Source organism: Rhinolophus ferrumequinum, chromosome 12 (assembly GCF_004115265.2).
Source record: "Rhinolophus ferrumequinum isolate MPI-CBG mRhiFer1 chromosome 12, mRhiFer1_v1.p, whole genome shotgun sequence".
Lineage (NCBI taxonomy): Eukaryota > Metazoa > Chordata > Mammalia > Chiroptera > Rhinolophidae > Rhinolophus > Rhinolophus ferrumequinum.
The window spans coordinates 36,120,989-36,145,087 of record NC_046295.1 but is presented as its reverse complement, the minus strand read 5'-3'; the positions used below and the strand labels follow the sequence as shown (position 1 = coordinate 36,145,087).

At 40.1% G+C, this 24,099-nt stretch overlaps 1 protein-coding gene across 7 annotated transcripts in view; it reads right to left on the bottom strand.

The window, feature by feature from the left end:
* Positions 1-21,705: 21,705 nt before the first annotated feature.
* The window catches only part of TJP2 (tight junction protein 2), a 112,824-nt gene continuing 110,430 nt past the window's right edge, over positions 21,706-24,099 (bottom strand). For all 7 annotated transcript variants that reach the window (XM_033122868.1, XM_033122873.1, XM_033122866.1 and 4 more), the window contains 2 exons: positions 23,617-23,702; positions 21,706-22,690 (listed from right to left, as the gene is read on the bottom strand). In XM_033122868.1, the coding sequence (XP_032978759.1) occupies positions 22,525-22,690; positions 23,617-23,702 (252 nt within the window). In that variant the 3' untranslated portion in view covers positions 21,706-22,524. The remainder of the gene's footprint in view (positions 22,691-23,616; positions 23,703-24,099) is intronic.

The following is a 24,099-nucleotide window of genomic DNA, read 5'->3' as shown; positions in this document are numbered from 1 at the left end:
TTATTAGGGAGTAATGTACATTGTGAGCACCTAATGAGTAAACACCAATATGGATAAATACTCATTGAATATTAATCATTATTTGGAACTTTGTTGAAAAGTGGCAGCCTTTTAAAGAAATGCTTCATTTAAAAAATTTTCAAAAGCATTACAAACTAGAGAGAATTGAACAATAATCTACCATGTGCCCCTCACCCAGCTCCAATGACTGCCAATAGCAAAGTGGTACTGCTTTTAAAGACCTAGACATTAGATTGCTCAAATGACATTGTGACATTTTATTCCTTTGGAGGCGAGAACCAGATAGGAATGGAGCTAACAGCAGGAAGAACCCTTTTAATGCTAGAAAGGTTTATCACACGTCACTAAAAACACATATTTTTAAATGACTGAATGTTTGTTATAAATGCTTATAAATATCAGTCTGAATTCCCAGCCACAATGTGATTTGTGGTTTATCTGAGCTCACTTGTCTTTCCTCCCTGGCCTAAAACTGGGTGACTTTCAGCTTTCCCAAACTAGATGGTTATTTACAGAAAGAACAATTTGACATTTAAATAAAGGCAATGGCTAAGGAGTTAGTATTTCTCCTTTTATCCCAAGCACAGAAAATGTGTGGTCAAAAACGGATGCTGTACAGATGTCTAACTTTTTATTTAATGAGGGATTTGTATAATTTTAGAAAGAGATACATGTCCTGGTTATTTTTATAAATGGTTATATCACTAAGTTTTTGTTGCATAACAAATCACCTCCAAAATTTAGTGTTTTAAAACAACCACCATCAAGATGGAAGGATTTTCCCTGTTAGATATCAAACTTATTATGTCGTTGATTCTAAGAACTATTTTAGTATCTTTGAAATTAGGCTGCATAGATTTAACAGCCTATGAAATGGTGTGATTACTCTTTGCCAGGCAGCAGTCAGGACATATCTACTGTTGCCTTTACAAAACAGAACTTGGTCGTGGCCGGTTACGCCATCATCACTTTAGCTGAGCGGTACACAATGTGGTATGCATGTGTTAAGTAACCTTCAAGAAGATTATACTATAATTCAGCATGGAAATGAGAAGTTATTGTGAATCTAGAAAAGTGCTGAAACAGATCAGTTGGGTAGAAATTTGAAATTAGAAACAAATTTTCATTATTGGAGGAAAGACCTTGATTAGATAGGTATTTCCTTGCAGAGCTGTGCTTCATGAGACCTAAGAAAGGTTTAGATGACACTGCCACGTTTTGCAACTGAAATACATGCAAAAGAATTATGCATCACATACTAAGAAAATGTTCAAAGTGAGTGTCAGAAGCTTAATCAAAATAACAATAATAATAATAATAATAATAATAAAATACTATAATCAACAGTTGAGTACTTCTTTAAGAAGTGCCACATCTTCAGTGCTCCTCATGACTGACAGAAAATCTCAAATACCACTGCTTCAAGCTGTAAGTTTGTTTCTCTGAGATACAAAGAATTCCAGAGGCAGCCTATAGAATTGGTCACAAAGTTATCAGGGATGTACGTTTGTTTTATCTTGCTGTTCTACTGTTTTCTGCACTTAGGACTCCTGCCTCACAGTGTAATATAGCCACTTCATATCCAGACATCATGCCCATATTTCAGCTAGCTGATTGGAGAAAGACATGAAAAGCAACCAAAGGGCAAAAGCTGACTTTCTAGGGAGTTTCTCAGAAGTTGCCACAGAATTTATTCTATTTCATTGATCAGAACATAGTCATAAAGCCACTCCTAGGAAGCCATCCCTTACTAATTACAAGGAACGTTAGTAAATGTCTTTTTTATTCCAAAGAGCCACGCACTCAATTCAAAATCAGAGATTCCATTATTGAGGAAGAAGAGAAGAATGAATTTGGAGAACTGGCAGCCTCTGCCACATCAAAGTTTTCTAATTTATTGGCGTGAAATTGTTTATAGCATTCTCTTTTTATTTTTAAAATCTCAATTGTGTAAGTAATCATTTTCATTATTTTGTTCCTAATATTTTATATTTGTGTCATCTTTTTTATTCTTTCTTGCTCAGTCATACCAGCACTTTGTTTCATATGTTTTGTTAAAGTACCACTCTGGTATTATTGGTCTTCTCCACGGATTCTTGTTCTCTATGTTATTAATATTATGTTCTTTTCTTTATTAATTCCTTTCATTTTCTTACTTTAGGTTACTCTGTTCTTTTTCTGGCTTCTTGAATTGGATACTTAATTCATTTATTTTCAACCTTTATTTTGTTTCATTTTGTTTTGTATTTTAATTTTTAATTTTTCAATTACAATTGACATACAATATTATATTCGTTTCAGGTATACAACATAGTGATTACACATTTATATAACTTATAAAGTGATCACCCTGATAAGTCTAGTATCCATCTGATACCATACTATTTATTCAAAATAATAATAAATTAGACTGTATATGTTGCTTTAAAGGCAATAAATTTATATATATATGCAATAAATACATATATATATTACTTTCATAGTCATTTAGTTCTAAAAATTACGCTAGTTCCTATGATTTCCTCTTAGACTCATGCAATAAATCATTTTTAAAGTTCATAATACATGTGTGATTTTAAACTATCTTCTTAATTTCATTTCACTGTAATTAGTAAAATGTTGTCTGAGCTGTAATATCAATTCTTGGAAATGGGTTATGTCTTCTTCTGAAGGTAGTATGTGGGCAATCTTTTGTAAATATTTCATCTCAAAAGAATGTCTAAAAAAGTTTGCTTGTTAATTTGATTGTTAAATTTTTAAAATCATTACTTTTGTTGTCTGGTTTTTAATACACCTCTACTAGAGGGCTGTTAAAATCTTGGTTTGTGTTTGTGGATTTGTTCATGTCTTCTTGTAATTCTGTTAGTTTCATATTTTGTAGTTAAGTTGTTAAGTAGAGTGTTCCTCTTTATACCTATTAATGCTTTTGTTTTTTATATTTCTCTGCCATAAGAAGTTTTCTTTTGGTTAGTATTTGCTAACCAAAATCTTTTCCCATTCTTCTAGTTTCAACTTTTCTGTGTGGTTTTGTTTTAGTACATAGTATCTGTTGTTAAGTATAGTTATACTTTGAAGACCCAATCTGATTATCACTGTCTCTAATAGGTAAATTTAATACATTTAAATGTATTGTACTAGTTGATTCATTTTTACTTATTTCTACAATTATAGTACATATTTTTCTTTTACATCCCTTTCTTTGCTTATTTTTCCTCTATTTCAGACTGATGAGTTGATAATGTTTTCTTTCTCCCTCTACTGGTTTGTATGTTGTATTTGCATTTGTAATTTTAATATTACCTTTAAGGCCATCCTTTTTCTTTTTCCTGTGAATGTTGAAAGTTACTCAATATTTCTATGCTACCCCAGGACTTGGAAAAGACCTCACCACAATTTGCACATAGTAACTCTTCCCCCACCTCCCATTCCTTCATGTTATCGTTAACCTGAATTTAAATTTACCTTTCCATCTAACAAAAAAATAGCTGTACTTTTGAATTTATAACATATAAAAATGTAACAACCGTGACAACAATAGCACAAATGACAGAAATGGAGCTGTATTTAAGCAAAGTTGCTATATTAGCAGAATTAAGTCAGTATCTACAGGAGGAATATTATTATAAGTTAAAGACACATGTTAAAATTCCTAGAGCACCACCAAAAAAAAAAAACCGTAAAAACAAAAACAAAGCCTAAAAAATACCTGAAAAATCAATAGAGGACACCAAGAACATAAGCGACAAAAGAAAAACAGATAAATTGGATATTATCAAAATTAAAAACGTTTGTGCTTCAAAGAATACCAATAAGAAAGTGAAAACACAACCCACTGAGTGGGAGAAAATATTTACAAATCATGTATTTGATATAAAATATATAAAGAACGTTTACAACTCAATAATAAAAAGACAAATAACCCAATATAAAAATGAGCAAAGGGCCGGCCCGGTGGCTCAGGTGGTTAGAACTCCATGCTCCTAACTCCGAAGGCTGCCGGTTCGATTCCCACATGGGCCAGTGGGCTCTCAACCACAAGGCTGCCAGTTCAATTCCTCAAGTCCTGCAAGGGATGGTGGGCTCCGCCCCCTGCAACTAAGATTGAACACGGCACCTTGAGTTGAGCTGCGGCTGAGCTCCCAGATGGCTCAGTTGGTTGGAGGGCATCCTCTCAACCACAAGGTTGCCGGTTCGACTCCTGCAAGGGATGGTCGGCTGTGCCCCCTGCAACTAGAAAATGGCAACTGGACCTGGAGCTGAGCTGCACCCTCCACAACTAAGATTGAAAGGACAATAACTTGACTTGGAAAAAACGCCTGGAAATACACACTGTTCCCCAATAAAGTCCTGTTCCCCTTCCCCAACCAATAAAATCTTAAAAAAAAAAAAGAGCAAAATACCTAAAAAGGCATTTCTCCAAAGAAGATATAAAAATGGCCAATAAATATAAAGAGATGTTCAACATGGTTAATCATTAGGTAAATGCAAATCAAAACCACAATGAGATATCACCTCACATCCTCTAGGATGGCTAAAATGAAGAAGGTAGATAATAAGTATTGGTAAGGATATGGAGAAATTGGAACCTTCCTCCACTGCTGGTGGGAATGTAAAATAGTGCAGGTGCTTTGCAAAACAGTTTAGCAGTTCTTCAAAAGATTTAAGGTAGAGTTACCATATGATCTAGCCACTCCTAGATATATACCCAAGAGAACTTAAAATATTATGCCCACTCAAAAAGTTGTATACAAATGTTAATAGTGGCATTATTCATAATAGCCAAAAAAGTGGAAACAACTCAAATGTCCATCAACTGATGAATAGATAAATACAATCTGGTGTATCCATACAATGGAATATTATTAGTCAGTAATAGAAAGAACAAAGTACCGATACATGCTACAACAGGGATGACCCTTACAAACATGTTAAGTGAAAGAAGCAGTTATAAAGTACCATATAGTATATGATTCTATGTATTTGAAATGTCCAGAATAGTAAATGTATAAAGATAGCCTCTTCCTCCTTCTTCCTCCCTGGAAAATTTGGACAAAAATGTCTGGATCTCCAACGATGACCTTGAAGATGGAAACCAGTGCTAGGAAGGATGGGGAAGCCTCCCTCTAGGTGCCTGTGGATCCACCATACCAGCCCTGCAAAGACTACTTCCCAGCTTCTTTTCCTCGAGAGAGGAAAGTTCTGGTAAGTCACTGTCATTTTGAGTTTTCTGATATATGCAACTGAACCTATCTTCACTGATAAAAGAACTCTACTGTGAAGACGGTGGGTGGGAACGTATGTAGTGACGTGGTTAAGAGAGGCACGTCCTCAATAACAAAAAGAAGTCACCAGACAGAAAGGAGATAAACCAAGAAAGAGCAAAAGAAGCACATTGTTTAGAGAAGGGAGGAGTAAGAATTAAAAAAATAAAATAACAGCTAAATGGTTTGAAAACAATTGCCTTAGACAGTGGAACTGAGGCATGGGAACAGACAGGGCAGGGGCTACTTCATTTTGTCATAGGTTTTTTAAAAAAAAGTTTGATTTTTAAATTTCATGCACACATGACTTTGATAATAATCAAAATTCACTCCTTTGAGAAGAAAAACATAAATAACCACAAAACATTTCTCTCTGGGAATGCACATCTAGACTCAAAAATCTGAGGCTTTCTCCTTCAATTTAAGACCAATCCTCTTAGTTCTCTCCCTTGCTGCATACCTGGCTGGTCCCTGAAGGGACACTCAGAATAGCTGTTTACCCATTTACAGATGACCCACTCCCTCTTCTCAGAACCTCGATGTCTCCAAACTCGAAGTCTGCCTCAATTAAACTGTCTCTCCCTATAACATAATTGTCCCAATATTGGTGCAAGTGTTAGAAACAAAATACATCAGGGGTGTCATCACCTTATGCAAGTTCTCCATCTTTTCTCCTCATGCTCTTTTGACCATGAAAAGTCTAAAGGGAGGAAAATGAATTAATGTATCTTTTCCTGTTACGACACATATTTACTTAATCCCTCCATGCGCTCAGTGCCGAAGCTAAAATGGAAGAAAAAGAAGTTCCTTCTCTCTAAGAGATGAGAGCCTAGAGGAGGAGAAAGACTTTCAAAGGGCAATATTTAGAATGATTTAAAATCATTGTTTAACAATGATTTGTTAAATGATTTGTTAAAGGGGAAGCAAAGCTGCTCTGGGAACCCATAGTAGGGCCACATACTTGGAAGTCTTCCTGGAGGAGACAATATTTAAGATACCTAAAACAAGAAAGAACAGTGCTAGTGGAAGTTGCTGAACTCCTGAGGAGGACTAGTTACATTGAAAGAAGTAGGAATCTGGGGGCTTCTGTAGCTCCTTTTAGGTGAAGGAAGCAGAGCAGAGAAAGCACAGAAAAAGAGAGACACAGAGGAGTTGAAGACCCTGGATAAGTTGCTCTTCAGCTGACTTCTGAAGGCACTGAAAAGACCTTGTAACAACTTGATAAATGTTTTATAAAGGAAATTTCCACGAGCACAGCCCTGGTGGTCTGAGCCTGACTCCCTGGAATGTTCTAAGCCAGAGGCTTCCCCACGCCTTTCTCATATTTCCTTCCAAACCCTTGGTCTGTGATTGTATCATTACCTGCAGAAGTGTGCATGGCATGTAGGAAGTATATTCCACTTGGGGCTGGGCATGAAAGAGTGGGTGTGAGCAAGAAGGCATTTGATTTAAGGATTGAGACGAGAGGCTTGACCAAGAAGAGTATGTGGAAGAAGCTTGCGGAATGCTCCAAACCGTGCCAAGAGCCCTGAGCAATTGGAGATTCTAATTCTCAACTGTGCAATTTTCTACCTGCATCCCCAGTGGCTTCAGTGGGAGCGGGAGGAGGCTATGTTGTTAAAGAAAAGAGTCCATACAATCTGGGTCTCCAGGAGAGAAGAACCCTTCCCCAGCTATCCACTGTTGTCTACTTTAGGCCCTAAACGACATCAGCAGAAAGTTACCTGCGAGTCGATGTTGAGAACCCAGAGCATACTTTGTGTGAACTTTTCGCTAAGGGGTAGTCCCAAATTCGCAGTAAAAAGAAGGGAGCAGAAGTTTCAGCCTCAGTCTGTTCTCCTCCCTCTTCCTCAGGTCACCTATCCCCAACTCTGATTATCTCTAGTTCTTCTTTCCTTTGGTGGGCATTTCCCTCTCAGACTCTAGAGCAGGGGTGTCCACCCTGCGGCCGGCGGGCCAACTGCGGCCCATTGTCCATTGTTAATTGGCCTGCAGCAAATTCCAAAAATATATTTAGTTTACTTAAATAATCCAGGTGAGGCAATACGTACTTCACCTCGAGTGAGTGGCCCGGCCGTTTGTGTATTTTACCGCATATGGCCCTTGGTGAAAACCGTTGAAAAAAGTTTGGACACCCCTGCTCTAGAGACTAATCAGGCTATGGAGTCAGTGAGACACAACCTTACCCATATCCAACATCTGGTGCCTAACAATCACTCAATAAATCCACCCAGGTTATGTGAATCTAGGCAATTAAACATGTTCCCTCTCAGCAGAGAATGAATTTCTAACGGAGTCATATCCAACTGTCAGACCGCTTCCTGAGGAAATGGGATGAATGAAGCATTCGGCCAAAGACACATAGGAGTCTCAGGGTCCTCTTCATAGAGCACCCCAGAAGTTTACAATCCTTGTGTGACCTCTGGAATGTCAATATATTGACAGCACAAACTCTCCCTTAGGACACTCAGAATGTAACCTAGCCGTCAAGCTAGGGACACAGCCTTTATTCTCAGATCTCTGCCAACACCCAACCCTTTCCATGGCCCCTTCTCCACATGTGTTGCTGAAGTTATACGTGCGAGGCTCTTTGAACGCATTTTAGAATGAGGCAGACTTGGTCTTTCAAGTTTGTCAGAAGATTCAATTGTTTAAACTTAAGATCTCTATCATGGGACAGGGTGTTTTGACAGACCAGGTGACTTTTTTTTTTTTTTTTTTTTTAACGTAGCATCCTTCCTTTGGCACTCCTTTTTCTTGGACTTTCTCTGAGGGATTTTGCAGGGAAACTAGACCAAACATTATCTTTGTTTATCGCGGGGGAGCCAGCCATGGTTCCTTCCCAATACTGTCTCCTTTTTTCTATTTCAAAGAATAATTATCCAAAGTCTTGGAAGCACCTTGATATAGTCCTGTAGTGACCTGTAGGCAAACATGGCAGACTGCATTTTCCAAAAACAATCACAGGAACATTTTCAGTCCCACATTCTTCTAGAATCTAGCCTCTCTCCAGATTCCATTTAGTCTCCCCGTGAACTTGAGTGGGACATAAGACTGCTTCAATTAATAGAAAGTGGTAGAAGTAATGACACGTGACTTATGAAGCTAGGTCCTGAAAGGGGAAAGCATTTCCTCCTGGCTCTCTGTCTTGGAATGTTTGCCTTTAGAACTCAGCTACCATGATGTGAGGAAGTCCAAACCAACTCGCACAGAGAAACCACATGGGGAAATTGAAGTGGAGAATCTAGGCCTCTGGCCAACAGCCAGCATCTTTGACTAGACATGGCTGTGAATGAGCCTTCAGACGATTCCAGGTCCCAGCTTTCAAGACCTCCATCAGAGGCCCCAGCCATTGTGGAACATAGACAAGCTGTCCCTGCTGCACCGTATCAAAATTCCTGACCCAGGGAATCCACGAGCATTATAAACAGCTATTCCCACCCTTCAAGGTTAGGGAAATTGATTAGACAGCAGTAGTCACTAGAACAGAAAACCATGCATGAAATGTGAAACCTTCCCAGGTCCCTTCACTACACTGCCATCTGCAGACTTCTACGCATCCTCACTGTGTCACAGCAGGAAGGCCCTGATATTGGAGGGACAACCACAGGAACGGTTCTGCTGCCACAGCCAACTCGACCATGAGGGAAGCAAAGAAATGGAAAATGGGAAGAGACTTGCCGAAGCATAAGAATGACTGGGAATTAACTGTATGATGTATGGAATGTAATTGCCCAACACTGACCATTTCTAACCCTTATGTTGTATCTGCTAAAAACTCTATTTTTGGCATTTTATAATCTCCCCTGCTTGTTTTTAAGCAAGAAGAAATGTGGGGAATGGGGCTTTGAATCAGTACATCCTCCTGGGCCTTCTCGTCTCCAGCTTTCTGGCTTCCTTCATAGGCCTCTCTCCAGCTCAAACACCTCCACTCCTTACCACTTAACTTCCTAAAATCAGAATTTACAGAAGTTAATGAGCTTCATATCCAAGTTAGGGGCAACATCAGCAACGACCCCCCCAATAATCTCAAATCAGCATAATTATTATCGATATTGTTGTCATCAGAATCTTTGAGATGATCAAACGATTCTTAATCTTATAAAAATTGTAACTACAAACCACTTCAGAATACTCTGCTGCTTTGACGCATTTGTAGGTATCACACTCTCGGTTCCCCCAAGCAGAGCCCAAGACACAGACCTCTGTGCAGGAAGTCTGTATGGGAGGTGATCCCAGGGAGCCAGAAGGAGGCCTGGAAGGTGGGAAAACCAATATAAGGGAGTATTTTTGAGCTCGCTACTCTAGACAGGGAAGCGTGGTTCCATGGGACCTCTGTTCTAGGCTACTATTAGCTAGCATCTGTTGGGCACTGATAGAGCTATGTGTTTCCAAACACTCATTTCATTGCCACCACCACACTGTGAGGTGGGTTTTAATAACCCCCCATTTTACAGATGACAAAGCTGAGGCTCAAAAAACTTAAACTGCCCAATGCTACAGAACTAAGCTGAGATGGAGCCCCGCCCTCTGACTTCAAAATCTTGCGGCCACTTTATAACATCACCTACAGTGCAAAGAGGGCAGTTTCAGTAGTTTTTCCTCAGACGCCCTTGGAGAAAACAAAAATTCGCATTTGCAAAAAAAAAGAAAAGAAAAAAGAAAAAATCCTTGTGGCCTCAAATCAAAAGCCTCTGAGGGAAAAAGTCCCCAAAAGTACAATAGAGAACTAACTGTTTAGCCAACTTCAACCCAGGGCTCCCAGCTGGAAGCCTGGCTGAGAAGGAACACACTCTGAGACCCTTGATAAGCTTCTCCAGCCCATATTATTTGTGTGATTATGCAGCTGACAAGACTTCACAGAAACGTATGGAACCACAAAACCACAGACCAATGGCAAACCTAGGAGCAGAGAGCAAAACCGAGTTGTAGGTCTTTTAAAGAAGACTTGGCAGAGAACAGAGTTCCTCATGGCCCCTTTGCTCTCGCCCGCCTGCATCAGTCACAGCCCTATTCTTAGCTTGAGGTATCTCAGTTGTCGCTGAACTCTCAACTGGCTGAATAATTACAGTGGCCCAGAATAGCACATTGGAAGCGGGAAGAGCGAGCCAGCAGGCGCTGCTAAATTGTTAAGTGAAACTGGGCGGATAGGAGCAAGATTCTGTGAACACTGAGGATCCCAGAGCCCGCCTGTAACAGGCCTTGCTTTTTACTTAGGGAAAAAGCCAGAATAGCCTGTTTTGTTGCAAAAATAATGCTACAAAGGAAGAGAAGCAAATGCAAAGTACAGAGCTGTTATAGGACAAAAAAATATATGTTTTTATCCATGTGTTGCCTTTTGTTCATTTTGCCAGATTAAAAAAAAAAACAGAAATAACTTTGTTGCCTTGTGGTTATAAAATAAATATTTCCTCATTGTAAAAAAATTCAGATATAAAGTATACAAAAGAAAGTAAAAATCCCCAGTAATACCATTATCCAAAGCTCAGAGATACAAACACTATTTACTTTTTGGTGTTTTTCTGTGTGCAACAACTGGTATTTGGTACACAGAACTTTCTCCTCTTCCTCTATGACAAGTTCCCCCAAACTGTCTTTGGGATATATTCTCTCCCCTTAGTTTTCATCTCGGTGGTTTAGGCATTGCCTCACTCTCAGCTCCACTGCTGGGTACTCAATAGCTCATGCTAACCGTTATGAAAGTCCATCACCCTGGCCAAGGAATTTGGTTCAGGAATGACCACGTGGCCCAACACAGTCCAATGACACTAAAGTTCACGTCATTTTCTGGGACATTGAAAGAAAGAGGCTCTCGGCTTCTTACCAGACCTGAATGAGGAACCACGTAGCCCTAGGAACTGTTGGCAGCCACTTAGGAATCATGAGAAATAAAGCAACTCCATAGAATGCAGAAGAAAAGACAGAAAGAAACCAGACCCTTTGGGACAGTATTGAGCCCCTGGAAATCTGCCTTTTCATGTATAGAGTCAGTAACTTATTTTATTATTAAGTCAGCCTTGAGTCGGGTTATCAGTTACTAGCTCAGGGGTTCCTGGAAGTAATGCTGTGGCTACTGAGAGGCGATTGTAGTTAAGTTTGGGGGAGTCAAAAGTTATATGCAGATTTTTGAATGGGCCCCTCACCCCTGAGTTGTTCAAGGGTCAACTGTATAGGCCAGGTCCTGATGAGTGCTCACCTATATTATAACCTGTGACACACACAATCAACCCTTTGGGATAGGTGCAATTTTTACACTTAGCTTATAGATGAGGAAACTGAGGTGATAACAAAGAGTTACAGAATTAGCCAAAGGCCACATAATCAGTCGTTATCAGAGAGGGATTCAACCACAGGCAGTCTGCTCCACGGCCAACATTTTCAATCCCTGTGTTTTGTTAATTCACTGCCTTCAGAGGAATTCTACGCCCTACGCTTTGTCAGAGAAGAAAGGAAGCTCACATGTATTAATGGTAGGATTGGGCTAATATTTTTGTAGTACCTACTCTGGACTGGTCACTTACATCGATTCCTCATTTAATTCTCACAACCACACTTGGCAAGAAGAACTACTGCTATCCCCCATTTGACAGATGAGGAGCCTGAGGCTCAGGAAGGTTCGGCAACTTAGCCCAGGTCACAGGACCAGTGAGTAACTGCAGCCAGATCCGCTGAGATGTCAATCCTTGCTCTGAGCCGAGGATGGAGATGACTAGCTCTATCTGAGCCACTCAGGCTCTCTCACGGGACCCTTTCCCTCAATTAGCTCAGTCATCTGAGCAGCAAATAAGAAAGTGATGGATAGGGAGAAGGCACTTGCCTCCCCTTCCTGTCCCACAGAACGAGCACTGCCGTCCTTCCATGTGACCCCCTTCCTACCCAGTTATTCCAATTGCAGAAGACTGTAGAGTTGGTTTCCTTTCCACTCTTGTCATGTGCATAGCTACTGATGGCTAAGTAATGCCTAATTTATGAGATATTAATTAATTTAGGCCTGAACAGGAACACAGGCACTGGAACACAAGTCCTGCAACTGGACCTACTACTACTATCTAATCTGCTGTTAATGTACTAGACATTATGTTTCTTTAGAGAATTCTTCAGAATGCATTTCCCCAGACCGAGTCCACAATTCTGAACTTCGCAATCATCTTGCTAATAAAGATGGACGGCGACCCCTCAGAAATCCCATTTAGTCCTTATTCAGCTATTTTGGGAGGTAATTTTCTTTTTTAAAAAAAAAAAATTTATTGGGGTGACAATTGTTAGTAAAATTACATAGATTTCAGGTGTACAATTCTGTATTACATCATCTATAAATGCCATTGTGTGTTCACCACCCAGAGTCAGTTCTCCTTCCATCACCATATATTTAATCCCCCTTATCCTCATCTCCCACCCCCACCCCCTTTACCCTCTGGTAACCACTAAACTATTGTCTGTGTCTATGAGTTTTTGTTTCTCATTTGTTTGTCTTGTTCTTTTGTTGTTTTTGGTTTATATACCACATATCAGTGAAATCATATGGTTCTCTGCTTTTTCTGTCTGACTTATTTCGCTTAGCATTATACTCTCAAGATCCATCCATGGATCTTGCTGTCACAAATGTTGTCACAAATGTTCCTATATCATCTTTTCTTATCGCCGAATAGTAACAAGTGTTGGAGAGGCTGTGGAGAAAAAGAAACCCTCATACACTGTTGGTGGGAATGCAGACTGGTGCGGCCGCTATGGAAGGCAGTGTGGAGGTTCCTCAAAAAATTACGAATAGAATTACCATATGATCCAGCAATCCCTCTCCTGGGTATATACCCAAAAAAATCTGAAAACATTTATACATAAAGACACGTGTGCTCCAATGTTCATTGCAGCTTTGTTTACGGTGGCCAAGACATGGAAACAACCCAAATGTCCTTCGACCGATGAATGGATAAAGAAGTTGTGGTATATATACACAAGGGAGGTAATAATCTCTAGGTCTTATTCCAACCGATTCAAACCGTAACAGCCACACAGAAAAGGACTGAAAAAGATAGGCTCCTTAGTTTCCTTTCCAGCCAGGTGAAATTTCTGGCCCATGATGTAGAGTAAGTTGCAAACCTGCCAGAGTTCCTCCTGCAGGTTCAGAACGCTGGCTTCCCTGGCAGCTGTGTGGATGCTACAGACTGCTTGGTTCTGGGAGGAGAATGGGGACGCAGGGAAAAGGAGAGCAAGGTTTGCAAACCCCGTGCCCTCAGTGATCACAAAGGCCCTGTTCGTGAGTGATGCTGGGTGAGTGCTGTCTGTCTGAGGCATCAGCCACCCAGCTCCAGCCTACAGTTGTCATCCAAAGGTATGGGTCCAGAACCGCCAAATCTATCATTTTTTAAAGAAAAGCCCCAATTCTGCACTTGTATGTAAAATCTGCCAAGTTTTTAAATAAATAAAAAAATTTCATTGCCCTGTGTAGGCCAAACAAAACACATTTGTGAAATAGATTAGTTCCATGGATTCTGGCAATTTGCAGGCTCAGTTCTAAAGTGCTATTTTGTTTGTTTGTTTGTTTGTTTCAGGTGTACAAAACAATATAGTGACCAGACATTCACATGTCTCACACAGTGATATCCCTAATAAGTCTATTACCCTGCTGACACTGTACATAGCTACGACAACATTATTGACTGTATTCCCTGTGCTGTACTTTACATCCCCATGACTATTCTGTGACTACCAATTTGTACTTCTTAATCCCTTCTCCTTTCTCACTCAGCCCCCGAGCCCCTTCCCATCTAGTAGCCATCAACTTGTTCCCTGTACATCTGAGTCTGTTTCTGTTTTGTTTGTTCATTTATTTTGTTCTTTAGATTCCACATATAAGTGATGTCATACGGTATTTGTCTTTCTCAGTCTGACGGTATTTCACTTAGCGTAAAGTGCTTTTCTTAATTGTAAACAGAAAAGTATACAACATGATCAACAAACTACTTTGAGAGATCCTCTAGAAGGGACCTCTAGATAGAAAGTGAGGAAGCCTGGACTTGAAGCAGGAAACTTTGTTTTGAATTTAAACCACACTTCTGATCCATTAGCTGAAGGATTCTGAATAAGTTGCATAACTATGTTATGGATTACTCATAAAAGTGGTATAGGCCCACCTGCCATTTTTACTATGCAGGGCTAAAAGAAAAAAAAAGGGTAAAAAGAACAAATTGGACTATCAAGTCAGGAAATTCTCATGCAAATAAACAAACTTATAATTTACAGACTTTTGGAAAGCAGAGGATAGGCTACATTCAGCACCTAGTGCTTGTGTTTATCTGCACACAGACATACTCAATAAATATTTTTAATTGACTTAGCTTGCCAACATGCCTGCTATAATCAAAATTTAGAGAATTAAACTTTTAAATGATCTACAAAATAGTATGTGTGACTGTTAAGCATAATAAGTCATGTAGTGGCTGATTAGTGCAAAAACTATTGATCAAAGTTTTCAGACTTAGTGAAATTACATGATAATGAATAGATTTCTGTCTGGTACAGATACAAATAATTTCTGTCTGGTGGAAAAGATATCTGCAAAGGTTATCATTTACTCTTCTGTAGGATATGAACCAGTTTTATATTTAATTCAGAATTTTTATTTTAATATTCCTTAATTAATTGCTTGTATGTACCTGGTTCCTCAAATGCTCTTCAAACAAGCATTAACATCTTACTGGCTCCTTCATTAAGTAATGGGTTGAATAAAATTGTTGACGTGTGTTCCTTTTATATTTGTATGAGAGTCATAATTTTATCGTTTTGCAAATTATAGTTTAATATTAGCCTGTCTTTCTCTAGCCAAACTAAATTCTTAGCAGTTTTTGTCAACTTGTTTTACTAATCTTCTCCAGTTTCTATCAGTGGTATCAATGTTGAAGTTTAAACAGGGCACAATGTCAGAAAATCATTATGTCATTGACCAGCTTTTGTGATAAAAGACAGACATTACATTTCAATGTATGTCTCCTTTCATTCATTCATTCCATTTTTTACAACAAACATGTCTGGAATACATGCAGGACACTGAAGAGGATAAAAAGATAAGTAACAGACACACACACACACATACACACTCCTTTTAAGGAAACTCAGAAGTGAGTGGGGACAAGATCTGTACATGGATAACTAAACTACCAGCAGATACAGACCAAGGGTGGGGGAAGCTTTCTGAAGGAGTCAGTGTTAAACTTGACAGGGGCCATCAAAGAAGGCCTGACAGAGAATGTGACACATTAGCTGGACCTGGAAGAGTGACTAGGATTTTGAAAGATGGTGAAGAAAAGCGAAGGGTATTCCCAGTGGCAGGAATAACAGAGAATTCAAGAAAAGTATTGGGGACAAGTTGCCCTATGAAATTAGAACATACATGGACTTTGCAGAAGAGAGTTACCTGAAAAAGGATTTGGCGATCCAATGCTGCATAACAAACTATCCCAAAAGTCAATGGCTTAACACAACACCTGTTTACCATTTCTCATACATTTACTGACCTAGGCTCCACTCGCTAGAATGTTTCTGCTCCACATCCTCTCTCATCCTGCTCAGGGGACAGCAGGTGGCCTGAGGAGTGTCCTCTCATGGGATGGCAAAGGCGCAAGAGAGCAAGTCACATTGTCAATCCAGAGCCAAGCGTTGAGGAAATAGATGCACACTCTTTAGTGGAAGGAACAGTAAAATCACACGGCAAAGAATATATCTACAGAGAGGGGTGAAGAATTGGAGCCAATGATGCATGCCTTCTATCACAGGGACAGTAGAAAAACCTTGATTGCTGTGATAAAGAATTACACTTTGTTGCTAACAGACTAGATCTTAATTGCTTTCACCACAAAAAAGAAACGATAATTTTATGATATGATAGAAATGTTAGCTAAAGCCAATGTGGTAATCATATTGCAAGATATAAAGGTAACAAATCAACACATTGTATACCTTAAATTTATAAAATGTTATGTACCAATTGTATCTCAATAAAACAATACAAGAATTAAACTTTGTTCTAGGCAAGAGGAAGTCATCACTGTCTTTTTAAGCAGAAGAGACATGTTCTCAGATCAATGTTAGATGATTCTGCCTGCTACCTGGGTGGAGGATTAGAGAGTTTACAACCATCTGAACTAGGATAGTGGCTGTGGGAAAAGGGACAGAGGGACAAATTAAAAATAGTTTTTTAGTAGAATAAAGTAGGTCATCATTTGGAGGAAGAATAAGAAAATCAAAGACGTCAGTCAGGTTTCTAAATTGGTATGGTAAAATTATTGATAGCTATAACAGAAGCTACTTTTACTGAGCACTTATTTTGCGCCAGTTACTATTACAAATATTTTATGCACACCATTCTATTAAAGTGCCACCAAAAAACGTATGACATAGTGTTAGTTAGTTTTCTACCCCTATTTTATAAAACAAACAAACAAACAAACAAACAAACAAAAAACCCTGAAGCTTAAATAATTTGAGTAACTTGCCAAAGGTTCAAAGCTAACTGAAAAAACTGGGGTTTGAAAATAAAATTGCTTTGATTCCACAATCTGAGCTCATCATCTCTCTGCGCTGCCTTGTCAGGACAGGGATAACAAGGAAACCAGCTCCTTTAGTTCCAAGGGAAGAACTAACATTGAATTTGGGGAAAGGACTGCGTTAGTGACTTTTATATATTCTGGCCCAATATACTATTTTTAAGTAATAAATGCCAGTGTATTTGTTGGTGCAAAACATCATTTTGACGTTTTTAAATACTTGATATTTGAATCATTTACATTTTTTGACCCAAAGGTGCATTCATTTGGAAAGCATTCAGAATCCTTCCCTCTTGTTTCAAACCCTTCCCAAGTATCTTGCAAAGGTTGCCATTCCCTGTGTTTCTAATGAGGTTTAAGTGTATGCATCAGTAATGCTTTCTATAGGTCCTTTGGGTGCTTCTATATTTCCAACTGTCCCTAATGGAGTTGTTTTAGAATGGCTGGTTGGGGGCAGCTGAAGAGGAAGGAGCATGCATGTGGGTGGGGGATTAGAGAAGGAGGAGGACAGGGTGTTGGGAAGTTTCTGGCTCAGCCAGCCCCTCCCGCTCATTTTTTCCAGTTCCTCCTTCTCTCCACTCCTCTTTTCTTTTATCCTCAGAGACAGATCTACTCTCAGAAGTTCAACTCATCTCTCGGGATCTTACCCAATCATCCTTCCTAGAGAGACTCATACTCAGAAGAACAGAGGAACCATGTTTTCTGGCCCCCTCAGAGGTGAAATGGCATCTGAAGACAATGTGGAAGCAGTGAAACCACATCTCCCTTTTTATTGCACAAAATAAATACCAAAATGGTGCTATTGCCATGCAGTCACGAGTTTGGGGAATGTAAACTGTGCCGATTTTACACTGTGCCAATTTGACCTCTATGGTTATGTAAATTTCTTTTAAATCTCACGTCTTTCAGTGAATATTATTTTTAAATGTCAAATAGTTTATTTTTATTGGGATCTCTCAACTGTAGTATTTGAATCCTTATTCTTCTTGTTTTTCTCTTAATTTTTAAGGCTTTTCTACTGTTAAAATTAAATTTACTCTTCTTTATTTAAAACAAAATATAAATATATAATATGTGCACATGTAAAGTATGTAAATATACCATATAAAGTCTTTTCATGTGTCTAAATATGTAATTCTCCCTTCTTCTGGTTCATACCTCCCTTCGTTCGTTCGTACTTTAACACTGGACAAAAGTACAGTTGCAAGGGTGGCTTATGAGGTAAAGGGGGTGCGGTACTGTGATGGTTAATTTTTTGTGTCAGCTTGGCTGGGGGGAGTCAAGGGGACCAGACTATTTGGTTAAATGTTATTCTGGATGTTTCTGGAAGGGTGTTTTGGGGCTGAGATTAACATTTAAATCAGTGGATTTCGAGTAAAGCAGATTGCTCTCCCTAATGTGGGTGAGCCTTGTCCAATCAGTTAAAGGCCTGAATATAGACCAAAGACTGACCTTTCCTGAGCCAAGCAGGAATTCTGCCAGGAGACAGCATTTGCACTCAGACTGCAAGTCTTCCCGGGGTCACTAGTCTACAGGCCTACCCTGCAGGTTTTGTATTTACCAAGCCTCCACAATCATGCGAGCCAACTCTTTAAAATCTCTCTCTCTCTCTCTCTCTCTTTCATATATATATATATATACATACACATATACACATCTGTTGGTTGTTTTTCTGGAAAACCGTAATTAATACAGGTATGGAAGCTTCCCCACCCCCGCCCGCCGCCACTCGCCCTAGAAAACAAGCCTCCAGTTTTTCTCCTGTCTCTCCCGGCCTATGACCCCGTGCAGAAAAACCTCTCACCTGGAGGACTCAGTAGATTCACAGCCCAATCAGCATCGAGGCTCCTCTCCCCAGGTCTTGGACCCCTGAGGGTTCCAGTCTTTCAACTGCCATGCACATTTCTTTGCTTGAAGCAGGGTGAAGCGGGGTGAGGGCACCCTGAACCCGACCAACACAGGCAGGGAGGCCGGCAGGCAGGCAGGCGGGCAGGCGGGCAGCTAGCACACACGCACGCGCAGAACTGCCCTCAAAGCCTGAAGCCAACTGGTGAACACATAGCCCAGCTCCCAGCTGCCTGGCTGGGAAAACTGGGAGGCACATTTTATCCCATTCACCTGCTCACCTGCGTTTCTTGGGGACATTAAGTCTGGTCTCCCACTGCAGAGTTTCCTTGTATTCCCCAAATGACTTACATTCAAAGCCTGGTCTTAAGGTTTGCTACCCAAATTTAAACCCAGCCCAGCCCCCAAATTACCGCTGTTCATTCACCAAACAAAATTGGGGTTGACAGAAACAGTAAACTGAAGGATGGACGGAAAGTTATGCAACACTTCTCTAACTGGCAGGGACTGACCACGCTGCTTGTGAAGTATGATTACAATGCAGACTCCAGACTTCTCCGGGGGGAGGGTGGAGGACGTCGCCCAGAGACCCGCTGAGAGTGCAACATTTCAAACGTACGACGTTTTATCTTACAAGTTAATGGGAGGTTTGCATTCTGCTGTATCAGCTACCCTTCCCCCTCAAAATCTTTGAGTAAAAGGGATTTTCCAGAATCGTGGATACATGGTTACCTTGGCGCTTCATGCCTGTCATAACGCTATTTGGGAAATGTTGACCCTAGATATTCCAGAACTGCTCCCTAGATTAGGTCATAGTGCAGAGTGGCGATTCTATACTGCAGCTTTGGGTGTTTTCTCCAGAACTTTCACTGAGTGGCCCTTGGAACTGCCCTAACATGAAAGAACACAGTAAGAGACCTCCAAAATCATCCTTGCAAGTAAGTGGCCATGATTGCGTGATGCAACCTAAGACCTCACAGGACAAACAGAATGAGGAAGGGGAGAAAATGCCCAACAACTTTCCCCTTGGGGACGTCCTCAATCAGATCGCGTCCGTGGCATCTTGTGCCCCACACTGGCCTCCGAACAGCAGGCACCCGGACAGAGGGCCGTGACCACCACCCTCACTGGCTTGGGCTTCCCGATTTTGTTATTTTTCCCTTTCTTCATATGCCTAGCTCCCATTTTTTCCTTAATTGTACTACACATATATTGTAGACAGCCTGAAATCCTTCCCTGAACAAAGCAGAATATGAATGAAAAGTGGGGGGGCAGAGACTGGTGGCTTCTCCGGCACACTGTGGGGACATCATGGGACATTATGCACCACTTGAGATATCACAAAAAGGTGCTGGATCCAGATGACAGCCCAGCTACTGCTGAAAAGCCTCATCTCCTTCCCTCCCTGCGTTTGCAAAAGGTCTCATTCCTGTATTCGAAGGACATAAGCAAATTAAATCATCACGTATTTAACCATTGTGTTTTTTCTATCCACAAAAGTGCCTTTCATTGACAGAATATGCAGATTTGAGTCAGTGCCTTGAGGACTGCTCAGAAATTCAAGGTTCTGCACTAAAGGGTTCATGAATTTCAGCACCCAGATTGATAGAGACACAACCGAGGACGTATTTATAATGTAACTCAGTTATGAGTAAGCTGAATTTCTAACTCGACTAAAACACAAGCTTAAAGCTTTTATGTCAATTCATATTGTATAAAAGACCCTTAATGGAACCAAGACTCTTCCTTTCCTAAATTCAGTATACTTTTGATTCATACAAGCCTAAATTCCTAGGCTGTCTTGCTTAAATTCTAAACATATTTTAGGCTTTAAAGAGGGAATGTGGGAGTATAAATTGATGCAACTTTTCTAGGAAGCAATCTGTCAATAAACATTGAGAGCCTTAAAAATATTCCTATGCTTTTGCTCAGTAATTCCACTTCTGAGAAATCTACCTGCAGGAAAGGATTGAAATGCTGATCATTGATATTTAAAAAATGGATTATATACAGAGGCATATTTCATGTAAAAGAGGGAAAAAACTGGAAACAATACAAACAGCCAATAATAGCAGCAGTCTATTGATGAAGCAGTCACACAATGTATTATTCTACAGTTATTTGCAATGATGTTTGCATGAGTTTTAACTACCTGAGAGCAATATTCATAATAGAATGTTAAATAGAAAAACTAAGAAACTGCAAACAGTTTACCCCAAATATAATACACACAGACATCCACAAATATACAGAGGGTACCAAAAAAATGTACACACATTTTAAGAAAGGAAAACAACTATATTAAAATTACGCTGATGGTAACCACTTTGAGCACCTCTTCTAACTGTGGAAGTAAACATGACTTGTATTCATCTTTTGTTATCAGTATGTATTGACTGTTACAATTTTAATACCATTTTTTTCCTTTCTTAAAATGTGTATACATTTTTGGGGCAATCTCTGTATAACTGGAGGGAATGCACCAAAATTATGAGGAATGGGATTATTGGTAATTTTTGTTTTTCCTATATCTCCATTTTCCAATGTTCAGCAGTGGGCATGTTCTCACTTTTATGATCAGTAAGTGAAATAAAAGTTACATTTAAAAATAAGAATTAGAGTCCAGCCCAGTGGCTCAGGTAGTTGGAGTGCCATGCTCCTAACACCTAGATCGCCGGTTCGATTCCCACATGGGCCAGTGAGCTGCGCCCTCTACAGCTAAGATTGTGAACAACAGCTCTCCCTGGAGCTGGGCTGCCGGGAGCAGCCGGAGGTTGGTGTGAACTGTGGGGAGCTGCTGAGTGCTGCTGTGTGCCAGCCGGCGAGAGCTGCCCTGAGCTGCTGTGAGCGGCCAACCGACGACGGACTGCCTCAGCCGGGGGAAGTGCAAGGCTCATAATACCAGCCTGGGCCAGGGCGCAGTGTCCTACACAACTGGACTGAGAAACAATGGTTTGAAACAGAGTGGGGCAGGGGGGAGGCGGAAAGAAAGGGGGGGCGAAGAAATTAGTGTAGAAATCCAACACAAAGCAAATTAATTGATTGCAATGTCCTCCTTTTTATTAAATTATAAAACTGTTGTCAATACACACACTTTTGGAAATAAAATGTGGTTTTCTTGAGTATATGCTTTTGTGGAGCACATAGTTTTATACAAACAAAATTTCTATACTTATATCTTGGTCTTCAAGCTGTTTAGCAATGGTAGCCAAACTACCAATAATAGCTCTGATATATACAGTCAGAATTTGTGGAAAATATTACAAAGACATACGCCTTGAAAAGATGACACAGTGCAGAGGAAACCATAGCTATTAAACTGGTACAAAAATTTAGTCAAAAGGTTTTATAGTCCATTATGGCTTTGCATAAAGCTTCAAAGGAAGAAAATTTAAGACACTTCTCGTCAAAGGCACTTATAGAGTTGTAATAAAACACTTCTTTGAATTTAGTTGGAGTCCGACAGTATTTTTATTCCTTTTTTTACATTCTGTCTCACATTGAAACAGTTCTTGAAGACAGACAGCTATTAATGAGGAAAAATAGTTATTACTTCTTAATATACATGTTAAAAATATGCAAACAGAATTAATACAGATTTTGGTCCACTGAAGCAGGTAACAGTATCAAACTGTAGTGTTTCTCTGAATTCTGAGCAAAAAAGCCATAATCTCCCCAGACCCAGTCCCACAAATAGAGTCGTCAGTTCTGAATTTGCATTGGCTGTCCCCTGGATGGGAGCTCAAGGTCCCACTTTTGCACAGTGCATTTTAACTGGAAAGAACACCCGGTGGCTCCGCAGGTGTGCTGCTCTGAGGTGGCAGCAGCAGGGTACATAAGAGTCAATTCTCAGATATCTACAATTCTGTGTCCCGGTAGCGGGATGCCTGGCCATAATAACCGCGCTTTGAGTGTTCTGACAGCTGCTGGCGGTATTCTTCCTCCTCCGCATCACTTCCATAACTTCCTCTGGCATCTTGATAGAGTCTGGAAGGACCCTTCTGTGGCTCAGGGGGTCTGGAACTAAAAAACACATTGAGAGGGCTAAATGCTCAGTGGGCAATCGCCCAAGATGGCTTACCCCTGAGCCACACTCTGTATTGACAACCCAGGGACAGTCCTGGCCCCACTTCAGGTTCACAGTTATGGGCGTGGGGGTGGGAATAAATAGGTCAAGACTGATGCCCACCGGGGGAGTGAGGGAGGAAGCCAGCAAGGTGCTCCCTAACCTAAGTATTCCCTAGCGAGACCCAGGGGCTGGGGGCTCTCCAACTCTAAGTTCATTGACCCAAGTGCCACAGTTCAATTGGTAGAGATATTTGCCGTTAGTTTTCCATTGCTGTAAAACTACACTCTAGCTTCCAGTCAAAAGAGTCACAAGAAATGTGATTTATTTACTTATTTGTTTACTATTCTCGGAAGCAGGAAATGATCCAGTGTAAAACCTCAACAGGAAGATGCTGTGGTAATTCCTAGTGCTTATGTAGCATTTTTTAAACGCAGCATCTTACCAATACCGGTCAATGGATTGTTACCCTCCCTTCAGACCACAGTTCAGCACAAGTGGCCTGACTTTGCTAAGTGATAGAAAGGAATTAAGGAGCTTGGATAAGAGCCCAGAAACAGTAGCAACAAAACAGGTCTAGGCCCCAGGAATTTTGCTCATGTGTTATTATCCTAACACAATTTCACATATCTGTGCTCCAATGTGTCAAAGGGAACTGACTTGAATATCAATGATTACACTTTGTCAGAGTTTTTGCACACAAGCAAAATTACCATGAAATTTTGATTCTGTGATCTTTACAATTAAATTTGTCTAAATAAATAAGTTAACCACAAATAAAAAAAAATCTTATTACTTTGAAATGCAGGTAAAAAAAATTCTTAGGAGTCCAAGTCCTAGGAAAGCCCCTCTTGTAGACCTTTACCTGCCAAGCAGCCTTTACCTTGTGTACTGGGGCAGGCCAGGATCTGGCTTGTGGGTTTTGATCGGAACTGCATAGATATCAGGATGCTTCTGAGCAATTTCAATCTGTTGTGATTAAGGAAAAAAATAATAAGAGGGAAAGAATGAACCATTAGATAGTCAACTTGTTGATTTTCTGCTGGTCCCATTTTCCAATGGCATTTCAAGGAGAAGAAGAAAACCTGAAGCAAGTCTCTAGCTTCCATGCTGCTGTGTGATGTCCAGTGGTACATGTCAGAAAGAAAAAATGTTTTAAGCAATGAAATTCTGACACATGCTACCACATGGCTGAATCTTGAGGACATTATACTAAGTGAAAGAAGCCAGTCACAGATGGACAAATATTATATGATTCCCATTATATGAGGTTGTTAAGTAGTCAAAATCACACAGAAAAAAAAAAAAAAGAAAGAATGATTACTAGGGGCCGATGGGGGCAGGTGTGAAATGGGGAATAACCGTT